General features: G+C 45.1%; 1 protein-coding gene across 3 annotated transcripts in view; it reads left to right on the top strand.

Annotated features, from left to right (window-relative positions):
- The window catches only part of LOC105358678 (solute carrier family 45 member 4-like), a 48,192-nt gene that overhangs the window by 24,906 nt on the left and 9,044 nt on the right, over positions 1 to 14,242 (top strand). For all 3 annotated transcript variants that reach the window (XM_023960337.1, XM_023960338.1, XM_023960339.1), the window contains 2 exons: positions 12,101 to 12,289; positions 14,176 to 14,242. The exon at positions 14,176 to 14,242 is cut by the window's right edge and continues 113 nt beyond it. In XM_023960337.1, coding sequence (XP_023816105.1) covers positions 12,101 to 12,289; positions 14,176 to 14,242 — 256 coding nt within the window. The remainder of the gene's footprint in view (positions 1 to 12,100; positions 12,290 to 14,175) is intronic.

Consider the following 14,242-nt stretch of genomic DNA (forward strand, 5'->3'; position numbering starts at 1 on the left):
CCACGGGAGAGCCAGAACAACAGGTCAGACAGGAGGCTATACCACACTCCCACCCTGAGCTTGGGTACACAGCTCCAACAACTACAGATATGCTGAGCGAGGCAGCAACTGGCCTGAAAGACAAGATCATGTCTAGAATGAACACTAGGCAACCCTGATACCAGCTACAACAGTTAAATTATGTACCACCTGAAAGTCTCCTGGAAACTGTGAATGAAGCATTGAGGGCAATTCCTACCACAACCATCACAGAAAACAATGAACTGGTTTACACTTCAGCAGCAGTGATCCTTGAGATGCTTGGCTATAAGAGCAACCATGGGAGAAAACAACAATACCTACCATGGAAGCAACGGTTAGAGGCCAAAATCAAGGCAACTCAGAAGGATGTGAGTAAGCTGACAGAGGCTCAAAGAGGTACAATAAGAAAGCAAGTACCTAAGAGATACAGCCAGATGCCCATACCTGAAGCACTGGAAACTGCCAAACCAAGGCTCCTAGCCTTGAGCAGCCGCCTAAAGAGGTACACAAGAGACAATGAAGCCAGATGAATAAACAGGCTGTTCGCAACTCAGCGAAAGTGTATGGTCAGTGGCAGGGTCAAAACAGCCGAGCAGACCCACCAAGGCTGGAAACTGAACAGTACTGGAAAAGCATATGGGAGAAAGAGGCAGCACATAATAGCAATGCCCAATGGCTGGTCTCTCTGAGAAATGAACATAGCAACCTCCCTGAACAGAATCCAGTATCCATCACAGTGGCAGACATCCAAGGAGGAGTCTCAGGTATGAAGAACTGGACAGCACCGGGCCCTGTCATTATACATGCCTACTGGCTAAAGAAACTCACCGCACTCCACGAGCGCCTAGCAGCACAAATGAACAAGCTGCTAAGAGATGGGACTCACCCTGAATGGCTAACGGAAGGGCGAACAATCCTGATCCAGAAGGATCCCTCAAAGGGTGCAGTCCCATCCAACTACCGCCCAATAACCTGTCTGTCCACAACATGGAAGCTGATGTCAGGCATCATTGCAACCAAGATAAATGGGCATATGGATCAATACATGAGCAACACACAGAAGGGCATTGGCAGAGACTCCAGAGGAGCCAAACACCAACTCCTGGTTGACAGAACAGTCGCTCAATACTGCAGGTCACGAAACACCAACCTGTGCACAGCTTAGATTGATTACAAGAAAGCTTATGACTCAATGCCACACACGTGGATCACTGAATGGTTGGAGCTGTACAACATCAACAGGACTCTAAGAGCCTTCATAAGAAACTAAATTAAGCTGTGGAAAACCACCCATGAAGCCAATGGGAAGCCACTTGCACAAGTGTCCATCAAATGTTGGATATACCAATGTGATGCTCTGTCCCCACTTCTGTTCTGCATAGGTCTGAACCCCCTCAGCCAAATAATCAAAAAGACTGGCTATGGATACCGACTCAGAAATGGGGCCAACATCAGTCACCTCCTCTACATGGATGATATCAAGCTTTATGCTAAGAGCGAGCGTGACTTGACTCCCTGATCCACACAACCAGGATCTTCAGTACTGACATTGGGATGTCATTCGGGCTTGAGAAATGCAACCGGATGGTGACAAAGAGAGGCAAGGTAGTCCACACAGGAGTAGTCTCACTCCCAGAAGGAACAATAGCAGACATCGAGGACAGTTACAAGTACCTTGGAATTCCGCAGGCAAATGGCAACCTGGAGCAGGCAACAAGGAAGGCTGCAACAGCTAAATACCTCCAACGAGTAAGGCAAGTCCTAAGAAGCCAGCTCAATGGCAAGAATAAGACCCGGGCAATTAACAGCTATGCACTGCCAGTTATCAGATACCCTGCAGGAATAATAAGATGGCCAAAGAAAGAGATACAGACCATGGATGTTAAAACACGAAAAATCCCCACCATGCATGGAGGGTTCCATCCCAAATCCAGCACCCTGAGACTGTATGCTAGCCGCAAGGAAGGAGGCCGGGATGAAACATCCAAGATGCATGTGTGCATCAAGCTCAAGGCCCCAACTGACAGTGTGCTCAGTGAATGTCTCAGGCAATGGAGAGCAGAGGATACAGTGCTGGAGGACAGATCCTCATGCGAGGACAAACCCCTGCATGGGATGTACCAACCGACCATAACCGAAGTGGCTGATATCAAGAAGTCCTACCAATGGCTAGAAAGGCTGGCGTATAGGACAGCACTGAAGCACCATCCTGGCAGCTCAGGAACAAGCCCTGAGCACCAGAACGATGGAGGCTCAGATCTACCACACCAGACAAGACCCAAGGTGTAGGCTGTGCAAAGAGGCGCCTGAAACAATCCAGCACACAACTGCAGGGTGTAAGGTAAAGCCTTAGTGCAGGTAAAGCATACATGGAGCGCCATAATCAAGTGGCTGGAATATTATACAGGAACATGTGTGCACAATATGAACTGGAAACCCCATGGTCAAAACAATGGGAAACACCTCCGAAGGTGGTAGAGAATGAGAGGGCAAAGATCCTGTGGGACTTCCAGATCCAGACTGATAGGACGGTAATGGAGAACCAACCAGACATTGTAGTGGTGGACAAAGAACAGAGGAAAGCCGTTGTGGTGGATGTGGCAGTGCCAAGCAATGGGAACATCAGGAAGAAGGAACATGAGAAACTGGAGTAATACCAGGGACTCAAAGAGGAACTGGAGAAAGCATGGAAAGTGAAGGTGACAGTGGTAATTGGAGCACTTGGAGCAGTAACCCCCAAGCTGGAGGAGTGGCTGCAACAGATACCTGGAAAGACCTCAGGCCTGTCAGTCCAGAGAAGTACAATGCTAGGAACAGCTTAGATACTGGACGACCCTCAAACTCCCAGGCCTCTGGTAGATGACCCGAGCTTGGAGGACAAATCACCCACGGATATTCAATTTCAATATTTCATTTCAAAATAGTTTTTTAAAGAATTGTCTGTGGTGAGAATGTCTTTTGTGAAAATTGTCTGTATAACAATTGGAAAAACTTGAAAATAGTTGATTAAGAGAAAGTTTAAAGCTAGAACACAGTAAGTTTTAATGAAGACAATTTAACCTTAGAGTAAAAACTAAAACAAAAGACAATTAGCATATGGAAGGATCCTATAAAGACTCGTTTGAAATCAACAGTCCTTGCACAAATAACAAATGACATTGAACAATATAGTTGTTACCTAGAAGGACTTTTGTTTGGTATTTTCATTCCTTGTGGGAAACAATAGTCTTCAGGAACTCTTTCCCTTTGGTTTTCTCAGTACATTTTTGCTTTTGCTTCTTCTGAATGTATGATAAAACAAATGGAAAGTTTTAGGACATTTTAAATGTTTGGACATTTGAAACAGACATTTTCCTAACTTAATATTTGCAGTTATTTACTCACCTTTTCGCTTTGAATTACCAAAGTTAGATTCTATGTCAGCTCCAGTCTCTATTCCTTTAACTGCAAATAAGTGCAAATGTGGTTTGTTATTTGCAACAATTATTTGTATAGTGTGGTTTGGTATTTCTTGATGATCATTCACTAATCTCTAAAGGGAGATTAAAATAAAGGGGAATCCAACTATTTTTTATTCCTTTTTATTACACTATTTGAATGTACAACACGAAGATAAAAACAAATCCCATAAACTCCATATTTATTTTGCACTTACCACAAGGAAATTGCACTTTATCACTAGGGTTTATCATATGATTTTGTTCTTGCCCCTTTTGGATCTGTTACAGCAAATGCGAAAACGCTTAATTTGACATCAGCTAACATTGTAAGGCAATGAATTTCTATAAGCATCTCAAAGTGTCATTATCAATTTTAGAATAGCGCAAGCTTAAGCTCATGATAAAATAAAAACATCTATATTGTGCTATTTATAAAGACCTATCATGCTATCAATAATGCATTCTTTTTATGTGTTTCTTTTGACTTTACACTCAGTCTAGAAATAAAGATATGATTCGTCAAGGTGGCAAGCTTTTTTTTTTTTTTCATTTTAGCAATAGCACTGACAAGATTAATTTATTTAATAGTTGTCTTTCATTTTAAAATTTTTAACTTACATATGCTACAAAATTAATCTGCAGTAAATTGAATGAATTTTCAGTGATAAGCAGTGGAGATTAATGTAATTAGGTCACTACTCTCTTATCAATTCTTGTCATTTCAAATACTTTATATCTTGTTTCAACTTTTTTCAAACATAACTCAACATGCTTTAGATTTTCTTTAAAAAAAAGGTAACAAAGCAGTGTTAGGTTCCCAGCCATGATAGATAGCCTACCTAGCATTAGCATTAGTAATATGTGCTGTTTACTTCTGTTTTTAATTCATAAAGATTTTTTCCCCCATTTTTTTTACTGCATGTAGCTGTCATTGCAAACAAAGTCATAAGAGATAAAAAGCACACTAACTTGTAAATTTAAGTCGAAAGAACCCTACCTGTTGCTTCCAAAACTCTTGCATCAACCATCAGGTTGTCCTTTAAAGGGCCTTTAAAAAGATCCAGGAAGTGGGCGTGGTCGAAGTATGATGACGCAAAAATGCAAACATTTCCTCATAGGCTAATGGGATACACACTTCCGGGAGTGTGTATCCTCTGCAATACCGGGTCTGTGACAGTAGGGGGCGCTACATTAAAAAAATTTCACACACATTTTTTACCCACATTTTCAATTTTTGTCACTTCATGGGGCAACCCCTAAAAACGAAACAGGAGCATCAGGGGGCCCTCCCAAGCCTGTTAAATAGCTCAAACTTTGTGGGGTCCACGATTTTGGGCCCCACGAGGACGTTGGGCCCCACACTGTTGGTGGGCTCCATGTGATTGGACCCTACAAAGTAATAAATGTAAGGCCACACCGACCCCCCTGGTGTGTGTGTGTGTGTGTGTGTGTGTGTGTGTGTGTGTGTGTGTGTGTGTGTGTGTGTGTGTGTGTGTGTGTGTGTGTGTGTGTGTGTGTGTGTGTGTGTGTGTGTGTGTGTGTGTGTGTGTGTGTGTGTGTGTGTGTACATCACACACAGAGGAGGAGCTTCTTCCAGACGTCCCGTCATCTCTGTCCAGAAACGACCCGGGTCAGACCCGTGCAAAGGGGTTCTAGAAGGTTCCTCTGTTTGTGGTTCTCTGTTGCTACTAAACGTTCACCTCAGTGTTTTTTGGGGGGGTGGGGTGGGGTTTTAGAACGTTCTTTTAGGTTCCTAGTCCCGATCCTGGCTGTTCTGGATGAACTCAGATTTAGAAATGGGATCAGATCAGAAGATTGAGAACAAAAATGTCCAGAGGAGGAACATGGCGAGGAGGAGCGGCGTCCGTCCTTTCAGAATGGACCCTGGAACGGAGACGAAAGGTCAACAGAAAAACGGAAAACTCTCCGAATTAGGAAGAAAACTTTTTCTGACATTTCTCTGAGTTCTCTCAGTCCGAATCAGTCCAACAGAACGTCTCCTTTATGTTGTTTGAAGGCGTGACCTTTAACCCCCCAGCTGATTCTGTGGGGTTAAAGCAGAGAGGACACACCTTCTGTGTCTGCTAGGCGTCGTTAAGCTCCGCCTCCACGTCTCTGTTTAGAGAACGTTCCTTTTCTTCAGCGGTCAGGAACGCCGCCTGATCTTGCGTTGTTTGGACTTGGATGGCGGGTAATCCTGCGTGATCCCATCATGTCGGCGGCCTAATCTGGCACATGACCCTGCAGACGCCGCAGACGCCAGTTATATAAAAGACGGCTTGATGTCATGGCAACTAATCACCATAAGCTGACGGCTTCATTTAAGGGACAAAGAGAACAGATGAAGATTTACAGAAAAAGAAACTCCAAATATGGAGAAAAAGAATCTACATGTAAGAAATGAAAGTGAGAAAACAGTTTCTGAAGCTTCATGTCCAAATGGGTTTGTTGTTCACACAGAATATGCAAAGAATGGAGCCAGTTGCATTATGGGTAATCAAGCAGAAAGTTCTTCACATGTGAAGCTGAGAGGCTCGTTTTTCCAGGTGTGTTTTGTTCTATGTCTGTACAATCTGTGCAGAGTGCATATGCGTGTGCACGTGTGCGTCTTCGTCAGTATTTAGCGTCGTCCTCCTCTTCCTCAAAAACAGAGGAGCCTCAGGTGAAGAATCAAATGTCTGAACATTCACTTCCTGTCGTGTTGATAAAGTTATTACAGATGGAATTCATCATAAAAATCACATCCAAAAATACAAGATGCATCTCAAATTGAACCAAACTCTTCATTGAATAAAATTACTAAATAAATGTTGATATCAAAAAAAGCCTGAATGAATCATTCCAACGATGTAAAAACACAGAACTACATGAGTTTATTTCTTTGTTCACCTGCTGAGGCCCAAAATCACCAAGAAGAATGAAGAATAAATCCTATAAATGTGAGTCTGAGTTAAAAAAGACTTTTTGAACGGATGACGACCTCTTGATGCGCCGAGGCTTCATTGTTTGTCTCCCCCTTCAGGTGAATGCAGGAATTACACAAACAATGTCAAAGATTTCTCTATTTCCACTGAAAGATTTTAGGAAAGACATCAGAGATTTGTTTACATTAACCATTGTGACCTTTTAGTGACCGTTTAGTGACATGGCATGAGGGAGCTTGTGACCCTCCCCCAGCGTATTTTCTTCTAAATCATCTCTTCTCGTCTGCTCCTGATTCACCACCATTTAAAGAGGAAGTCCTCACGAATGCCGATTTGTAGCGTCATTTTCTCGCTAAATGTCACCAGAACGTGTTAAAAACACCAAAACCAGGGTTTTCATTGGGGGGGGGGGGGGGGGGGGGGTCTTTAACGATGCTAAAGGAACATGGAGGATATGACATGATTAAAGTAAACTGTGGGTCAGAGATGAATAAATAACTCATCAGCTGTCCGTCTTCATGATTGACAGCTGTATTGATGGTTCCATCAGCTGTCCGTCTTCATGATTTACAGCTGTATTGATGGTTCCATCAGCTGTCCGTCTTCATGATTGTCAGCTGTATTGATGGTTCCATCAGCTGTCCGTCTTCATGATTGACAGCTGTATTGATACAGCTGTACGGACAGCTGTATTGATGGTTCCATCAGCTGTCAGTCTTCATGATTGACAGCTGTATTGATACAGCTGTACGGACAGCTGTATTGATGGTTCCATCAGCTGTCAGTCTTCATGATTGACAGCTGTATTGATTGTTCCATCAGCTGTCCGTCTTCATGATTGACAGCTGTATTGATTGTTCCATCAGCTGTCCGTCTTCATGATTGACAGCTGTATTGATGGTTCCATCAGCTGTCCGTCTTCATGATTGACAGCTGTATTGATACAGCTGTACTGGCAGCTGTATTGATGGTTCCATCAGCTGTCAGTCTTCATGATTGACAGCTGTATTGATGGTTCCATCAGCTGTCCGTCTTCATGATTGACAGCTGTATTGATTGTTCCATCAGCTGTCCGTCTTCATGATTGACAGCTGTATTGATACAGCTGTACGGACAGCTGTATTGATGGTTCCATCAGCTGTCAGTCTTCATGATTGACAGCTGTATTGATGGTTCCATCAGCTGTCAGTCTTCATGATTGACAGCTGTATTGATGGTTCCATCAGCTGTCAGTCTTCATGATTGACAGCTGTATTGATGGTTCCATCAGCTGTCAGTCTTCATGATTGACAGCTGTATTGATGGTTCCATCAGCTGTCCGTCTTCATGATTGACAGCTGTATTGATTGTTCCATCAGCTGTCCGTCTTCATGATTGACATTTGTATTGATTGTTCCATCAGCTGTCCGTCTCCATGATTGACAGCTGTATTGATTGTTCCATCAGCTGTCCGTCTTCATGATTGACAGCTGTATTGATGGTTCCATCAGCTGTCCGTCTTCATGATTGACAGCTGTATTGATGGTTCCATCAGCTGTCCGTCTTCATGATTGACAGCTGTATTGATGGTTCCATCAGCTGTCCGTCTCCATGATTGACAGCTGTATTGATGGTTCCATCAGCTGTCCGTCTCCATGATTGACAGCTGATTTGATGGTTCCATCAGCTGTCCGTCTTCATGATTGACAGCTGTATTGATGGTTCCATCAGCTGTCCGTCTTCATGATTGACAGCTGTATTGATGGTTCCATCAGCTGTCCGTCTTCATGATTGACAGCTGTATTGATGGTTCCATCAGCTATCCGTCTTCATGATTGACAGCTGTATTGATGGTTCCATCAGCTGTCAGTCTTCATGATTGACAGCTGTATTGATGGTTCCATCAGCTCTCAGTCTTCATGATTGACAGCTGTATTGATGGTTCCATCAGCTCTCCGTCTTCATGATTGACAGCTGTATTGATGTTTCCATCAGCTGTCCGTCTTCATGATTGACAGCTGTATTGATGTTTCCATCAGCTGTCCGTCTCCATGATTGACAGCTGTATTGATGGTTCCATCAGCTGTCCGTCTTCATGATTGACAGCTGTATTGATGGTTCCATCAGCTGTCCGTCTTCATGATTGACAGCTGTATTGATGGTTCCATCAGCTGTCCGTCTTCATGATTGACAGCTGTATTGATGGTTCCATCAGCTGTCCGTCTTCATGATTGACAGCTGTATTGATGGTTCCATCAGCTGTCCGTCTCCATGATTGACAGCTGTATTGATGGTTCCATCAGCTGTCCGTCTTCATGATTGACAGCTGTATTGATACAGCTGTACGGACAGCTGTATTGATGGTTCCATCAGCTGTCAGTCTTCATGATTGACAGCTGTATTGATGGTTCCATCAGCTGTCCGTCTTCATGATTGACAGCTGTATTGATTGTTCCATCAGCTGTCCGTCTTCATGATTGACAGCTGTATTGATGGTTCCATCAGCTCTCCGTCTTCATGATTGACAGCTGTATTGATGGTTCCATCAGCTCTCCGTCTTCATGATTGACAGCTGTATTGATGGTTCCATCAGCTCTCCGTCTTCATGATTGACAGCTGTATTGATGGTTCCATCAGCTGTCCGTCTTCATGATTGACAGCTGTATTGATGGTTCCATCAGCTGTCAGTCTTCATGATTGACAGCTGTATTGATGGTTCCATCAGCTGTCCGTCTTCATGATTGACAGCTGTATTGATGTTTCCATCAGCTGTCCGTCTTCATGATTGACAGCTGTATTGATGGTTCCATCAGCTGTCCGTCTTCATGATTGACAGCTGTATTGATGGTTCCATCAGCTGTCCGTCTCCATGATTGACAGCTGTATTGATGGTTCCATCAGCTGTCCGTCTTCATGATTGACAGCTGTATTGATGGTTCCATCAGCTGTCCGTCTTCATGATTGACAGCTGTATTGATGGTTCCATCAGCTGTCCGTCTTCATGATTGACAGCTGTATTGATGGTTCCATCAGCTGTCCGTCTTCATGATTGACAGCTGTATTGATGGTTCCATCAGCTGTCAGTCTTCATGATTGACAGCTGTATTGATGGTTCCATCAGCTGTCAGTCTTCATGATTGACAGCTGTATTGATGTTTCCATCAGCTGTCCGTCTTCATGATTGACAGCTGTATTGATGGTTCCATCAGCTGTCAGTCTTCATGATTGACAGCTGTATTGATGGTTCCATCAGCTGTCCGTCTTCATAATTGACAGCTGTATTGATGGTTCCATCAGCTGTCCGTCTTCATGATTGACAGCTGTATTGATGGTTCCATCAGCTGTCCGTCTTCATGATTGACAGCTGTATTGATGGTTCCATCAGCTGTCCGTCTCCATGATTGACAGCTGTATTGATGGTTCCATCAGCTGTCCGTCTTCATGATTGACAGCTGTATTGATGGTTCCATCAGCTGTCCGTCTTCATAATTGACAGCTGTATTGATGGTTCCATCAGCTGTCCGTCTTCATGATTGACAGCTGTATTGATGGTTCCATCAGCTGTCCGTCTTCATGATTGACAGCTGTATTGATGGTTCCATCAGCTGTCCGTCTCCATGATTGACAGCTGTATTGATGGTTGATCACTGCTGGTTTCCTGTATTGATCAGTGCGCTGAAGCTTTTATGTCTCCACTCTGACCATAAAGACGTGTTTTAAAGCTAACAGAGGATCCACATGGATGTGTGAAAGAGACAGGGAGGGGCGGGAACCTTTGAGGTATTTATCTGTGGGTGTCCCCCCCCCCAGCATTTCTGCATTAGCCAGCAGTCTGCTGCAGTGCCGTTACATAACTGCTGCTCTGCATCCATGCGGCATAAATGCACTGCAGGGGGGTCATGGGGGGGGGGGTCCTGCAGCAGTGTTATCTGCTGGTTATGGGGGGGTCCTGCAGCAGTGGTCATGGCCGTGTTGTGCAGCGGTTTTTTTCCATTCTGTCATGTTTGCTGAGCCGGCGTTTGGTGGCTTTAGCCCCGCCTCCTCACTTTGAACAGCAGCAATAAACCGCTCTGACCTCCAGAACCGGATCACACCGCGTGTTTGCGGTTCAGCCAGGAGGATCTGGCATTTAGTGGGGCGGCGAAGATCGGCAAAAATCCAAGTTTCAGGCACAGCAAAGCCTCAAAAAGAGCTGATCTGCTGCGGTTCCGTTTCCACCCAAACATTGAAACCGGTTTTTACTTTTACTCTTCTATTCCAGTTTGGCTTTCTTTCCATCCATCGCCGCTGAAGCTTCACTTGGCTTCCCTACTCGTTTAGCCAACACTCCCGGCGTCCCTCGTTCTCCTTCCTTCCTCCGTGACCTCTCCGCGACCTCTGCCCCGCTGCCACTTTCACACCAGTCGTCTGCCTGTTTCTCACGCCGCTGCAGGAGGAAACGTTTGTTTTTAGGAAAGAATAGGAAACGGAACCGAGCGTGTGAGAAGATGGAGGCGATAAGGATCCGTTCTCTGCTTGTGTTTGTGGTCAAACGGACGAGAAGCAGAAGAACGGTTGCTATGGGAACCAAACCTTCCAACGTGCGTTGTTAAAACAAACCCAAATAATAATTTAAGTGTTGATAATCAGTGAGTCCCACCAATAAGGACAACCGTCTGAGTAGGCGGCGCCGGCTCACGCTAACAAGCTCCGCCTTCATGTCCGACTGCTGATTTCGGGCTCCAGTGACCCCCCCCCCCCTTAGAAAACAGAAATCGCTGTGTTCATCATTTTACACACCGCTCTGGATTTCAGCTCAAATGTTCTTCAGAATGTTCTGAGATAAAAACGTCTTTCTTGATGTTTAATAAAACTTTTAGCAAATGTTTCATGTTGGAAAATGTTTTTGCGTTTGAGACGTTGATCATTAATGAAGCATTTCAGATTAACGGCAGACTTCAGACGAAGCCGCTCGTCTGCTGACATTTTCTGTTTCCCGCCATCCGTCAGCAGCAGAGACTGACTGGCTCTGCGTCCGACAGGTTCCTCGCCGTCTCTCCTCTAGCCCCGCCCCCTGGTCCTTTGAAGCAGACCTTTTCTCACACTCGTTCTGTCTTCCGCTCTCACAGCCAAACTTTCTTTTTCTGGTTTTTGAGCGGCTTCCTGTGCTGGATTCTCTCAGTATTGTTCCTCAGAGCGTTTACAGACGGCGGCCTGTGGGAAGGTCACGGGGGGGGGGGGCAGACCCGTATGGTTATTAGGGGACCTCTGTGTGTGTGAATGGAGCTGTGGGAAACGTTTACTACGCTTTCCTGTTTTCCTGCTGACCGATGTCCTGACGGGTTCTGATGCGTCCCGTCCAGAGGAGATGATGATGATGATGATGATGATGGTGAAGATGATGGTGAAGATGATGATGATGATGATGATGGTGAAGATGATGGTTAAGATGATGATGATGATGATGGCGCAGACGGAGCAGAATCCGCTCATGAGGCGCCGTTCTGCTCAGAAGCAGTTTTGTCTGATGATCTGGAGGATCTCCTTCCATTTATGCGTCATTGAGTGAATCTGACATTCCGTAGAAGTAGAACAAAGAATGAGTCTTGTTTACTTGTTTGTCTGTGTTTTCTCTGGAAGTGGTTTTTAAATGTCTGTTTTGTGGGATCAGTTGGACACAAATGACGTCAGGCGTGATCAGGTCACGAGGAAGGAGTTCCTTCGGGGTCTCATTGTTTGTCCTTCTGGACCCTGCAGGTCTTCCAGAGCAGTACTACAGTCTGACGTGGTTCCTCAGCCCGGTTCTGGGCCTGATGTTCACGCCTCTGATCGGCTCCGCCAGCGACCGCTGTACCCTCCGCTGGGGCAGGAGGAGGCCCTTCATCCTGGCGCTCTGTGTGGGAACACTGATGGGCGTGGCGCTGTTCCTGAACGGCTCTTTGATAGGTGAGTATTTAAGGTATTACTGTGAGTATTTATGGTACTTCCCAAAACACACCTCACTGTTCCAGTAAAGAGGATGACATCATTAGACCGTCATTACCCAGCTGTCCTAGTGACCCGGCTTTAATAATGGTCATAAAGGGTCAATGGTTCTAGAATATAAACATGAACTTTAAAGACCAACATTCATTCTTAAAGCTTTTCATGTTGTTGGTGGTTCCACGTGTTCCCTTCTTCATAGGACAGCCTTTATATTCCATGTTCTACTACAAATCACTGGACTGGAGAACAGCCGTGACTTAGAACCAAACGTCTGAAAACAGACAGACGGAGTCCAAACTTGTAAGAAATGAGCTGAGGGAACCGCCCTCTGTCAGCAGGTTCTATTCCCTTCTGTTCTGCCTTTGTTCTTCAGCATGGGGGGAGTGGCCACACGGGGCAGGGATGGGGGGTTCATGTGTGTTTGGGGGGGGTAACATGACGTGGGTTTAAAAAAACATGATTTTGAATTAAAAAATATGACTGTGTGTGTGTGCGTGTCTGTGTGTGTGTGTGTGTGTGTGTGGGTGTGTGTGTGTGTGTGTGTGTGTGTGTGTGTGTGCGTGTCGGTGTGTGTGTGCGTGTGTGTGTGTGTGTGGATGTGTGTATGCGTGTGAGTGTTGACTTGGGAACACGAAAGCGGGCAGTTCACAGGGAAATGCTTCCTGTTTGCTTCCTCCTATCCACCAATCACAGTTGACTTCCTGTCTGGGTGCTTGGTCAGTGCCCCCCCCCCCCCCATACAGTTTAGAAACAGTTTTATTCCTCAGATTTGATGTAAAGTCATGTTTCATAGCTTTAAAAGTCTGAAGAGACACAAGGAACCATGGATGGTGCAAAGCATCATGGGAAATGTGAATTGACCTCTTTATTTTAACGTCAATATTTTGATATCAATCACATGTCCAGTTCATGGACTTAAAAAAACAAATGTTAAAGGTTACAGTCAAAAACAAAAATCGTTACCATTCATATCATAACCTTTGATTGACGATCCGGTTTCATGATCAATATTGGTTCATGTTGAATGATCCAACTGGATCCAGATCCTCTGCCCTAAAATGGATCCAGATCCTCTGACCCAGGGGTGGGCAATTCCAGGCCTCGAGGGCCGGTGTGTCTGCATGATTTCCAGATACTCTTGCCCTACTCATGGCTGATTACCTGGTTCAGGTGTGTCCAGCCAATCAGAACATGCCAGAGCAGGGTATGCTGGAAAACATGCAGGAATGCGACCCTCAGTGCCCACCTCTGCTCTGACCTAAAGTGGATCCAGATCCTCTGATCCAGATCCTCTGCCCTAAAGTGGATCCAGATCCTCTGCCTTAAAGTGGATCCAGATCCTCTGTCCTAAAGTGGATCCAGATCCTCTGCCTTAAAGTGGATCCAGATCCTCTGTCCTAAAGTGGATCCATATCCTCTGCCCTAAAGTGGATCCAGATCCTCTGTCCTAAAGTGGATCCAGATCCTCTGCCCTAAAGTGGATCCAGATCCTCTGCCCTAAAGTGGATCCAGATCCTCTGTCCTAAAGTGGATCCAGATCTTCTGTCCTAAAGTGGATCCAGATCCTCTGCCCTAAAGTGGATCCAGATCCTCTGTCCTAAAGTGGATCCAGATCTTCTGTCCTAAAGTGGATCCAGATCCTCTGCCCTAAAGTGGATCCAGATCCTCTGCCCTAAAGTGGATCCAGATCCTCTGCCTTAAAGTGGATCCAGATCCTCTGTCCTAAAGTGGATCCAGATCCTTTGGTGTGTGTTTGTTGGTGTGTTGTGTCTTGTTTGTTTTGTGTGTTGGCGTTTTGTGAAGACTGCTTGGAAATTGACCGGATAACGTTCCTGCATCTCCTTCAGGTCTGGCGCTGGGGGACGAACCCGGGAAACAACCAATAGGAATAGTTCTGACAGTGCTGGGTGTTGT

Source organism: Oryzias latipes, chromosome 11 (genome assembly GCF_002234675.1).
Source record: "Oryzias latipes chromosome 11, ASM223467v1".
Taxonomy (NCBI): domain Eukaryota; kingdom Metazoa; phylum Chordata; class Actinopteri; order Beloniformes; family Adrianichthyidae; genus Oryzias; species Oryzias latipes.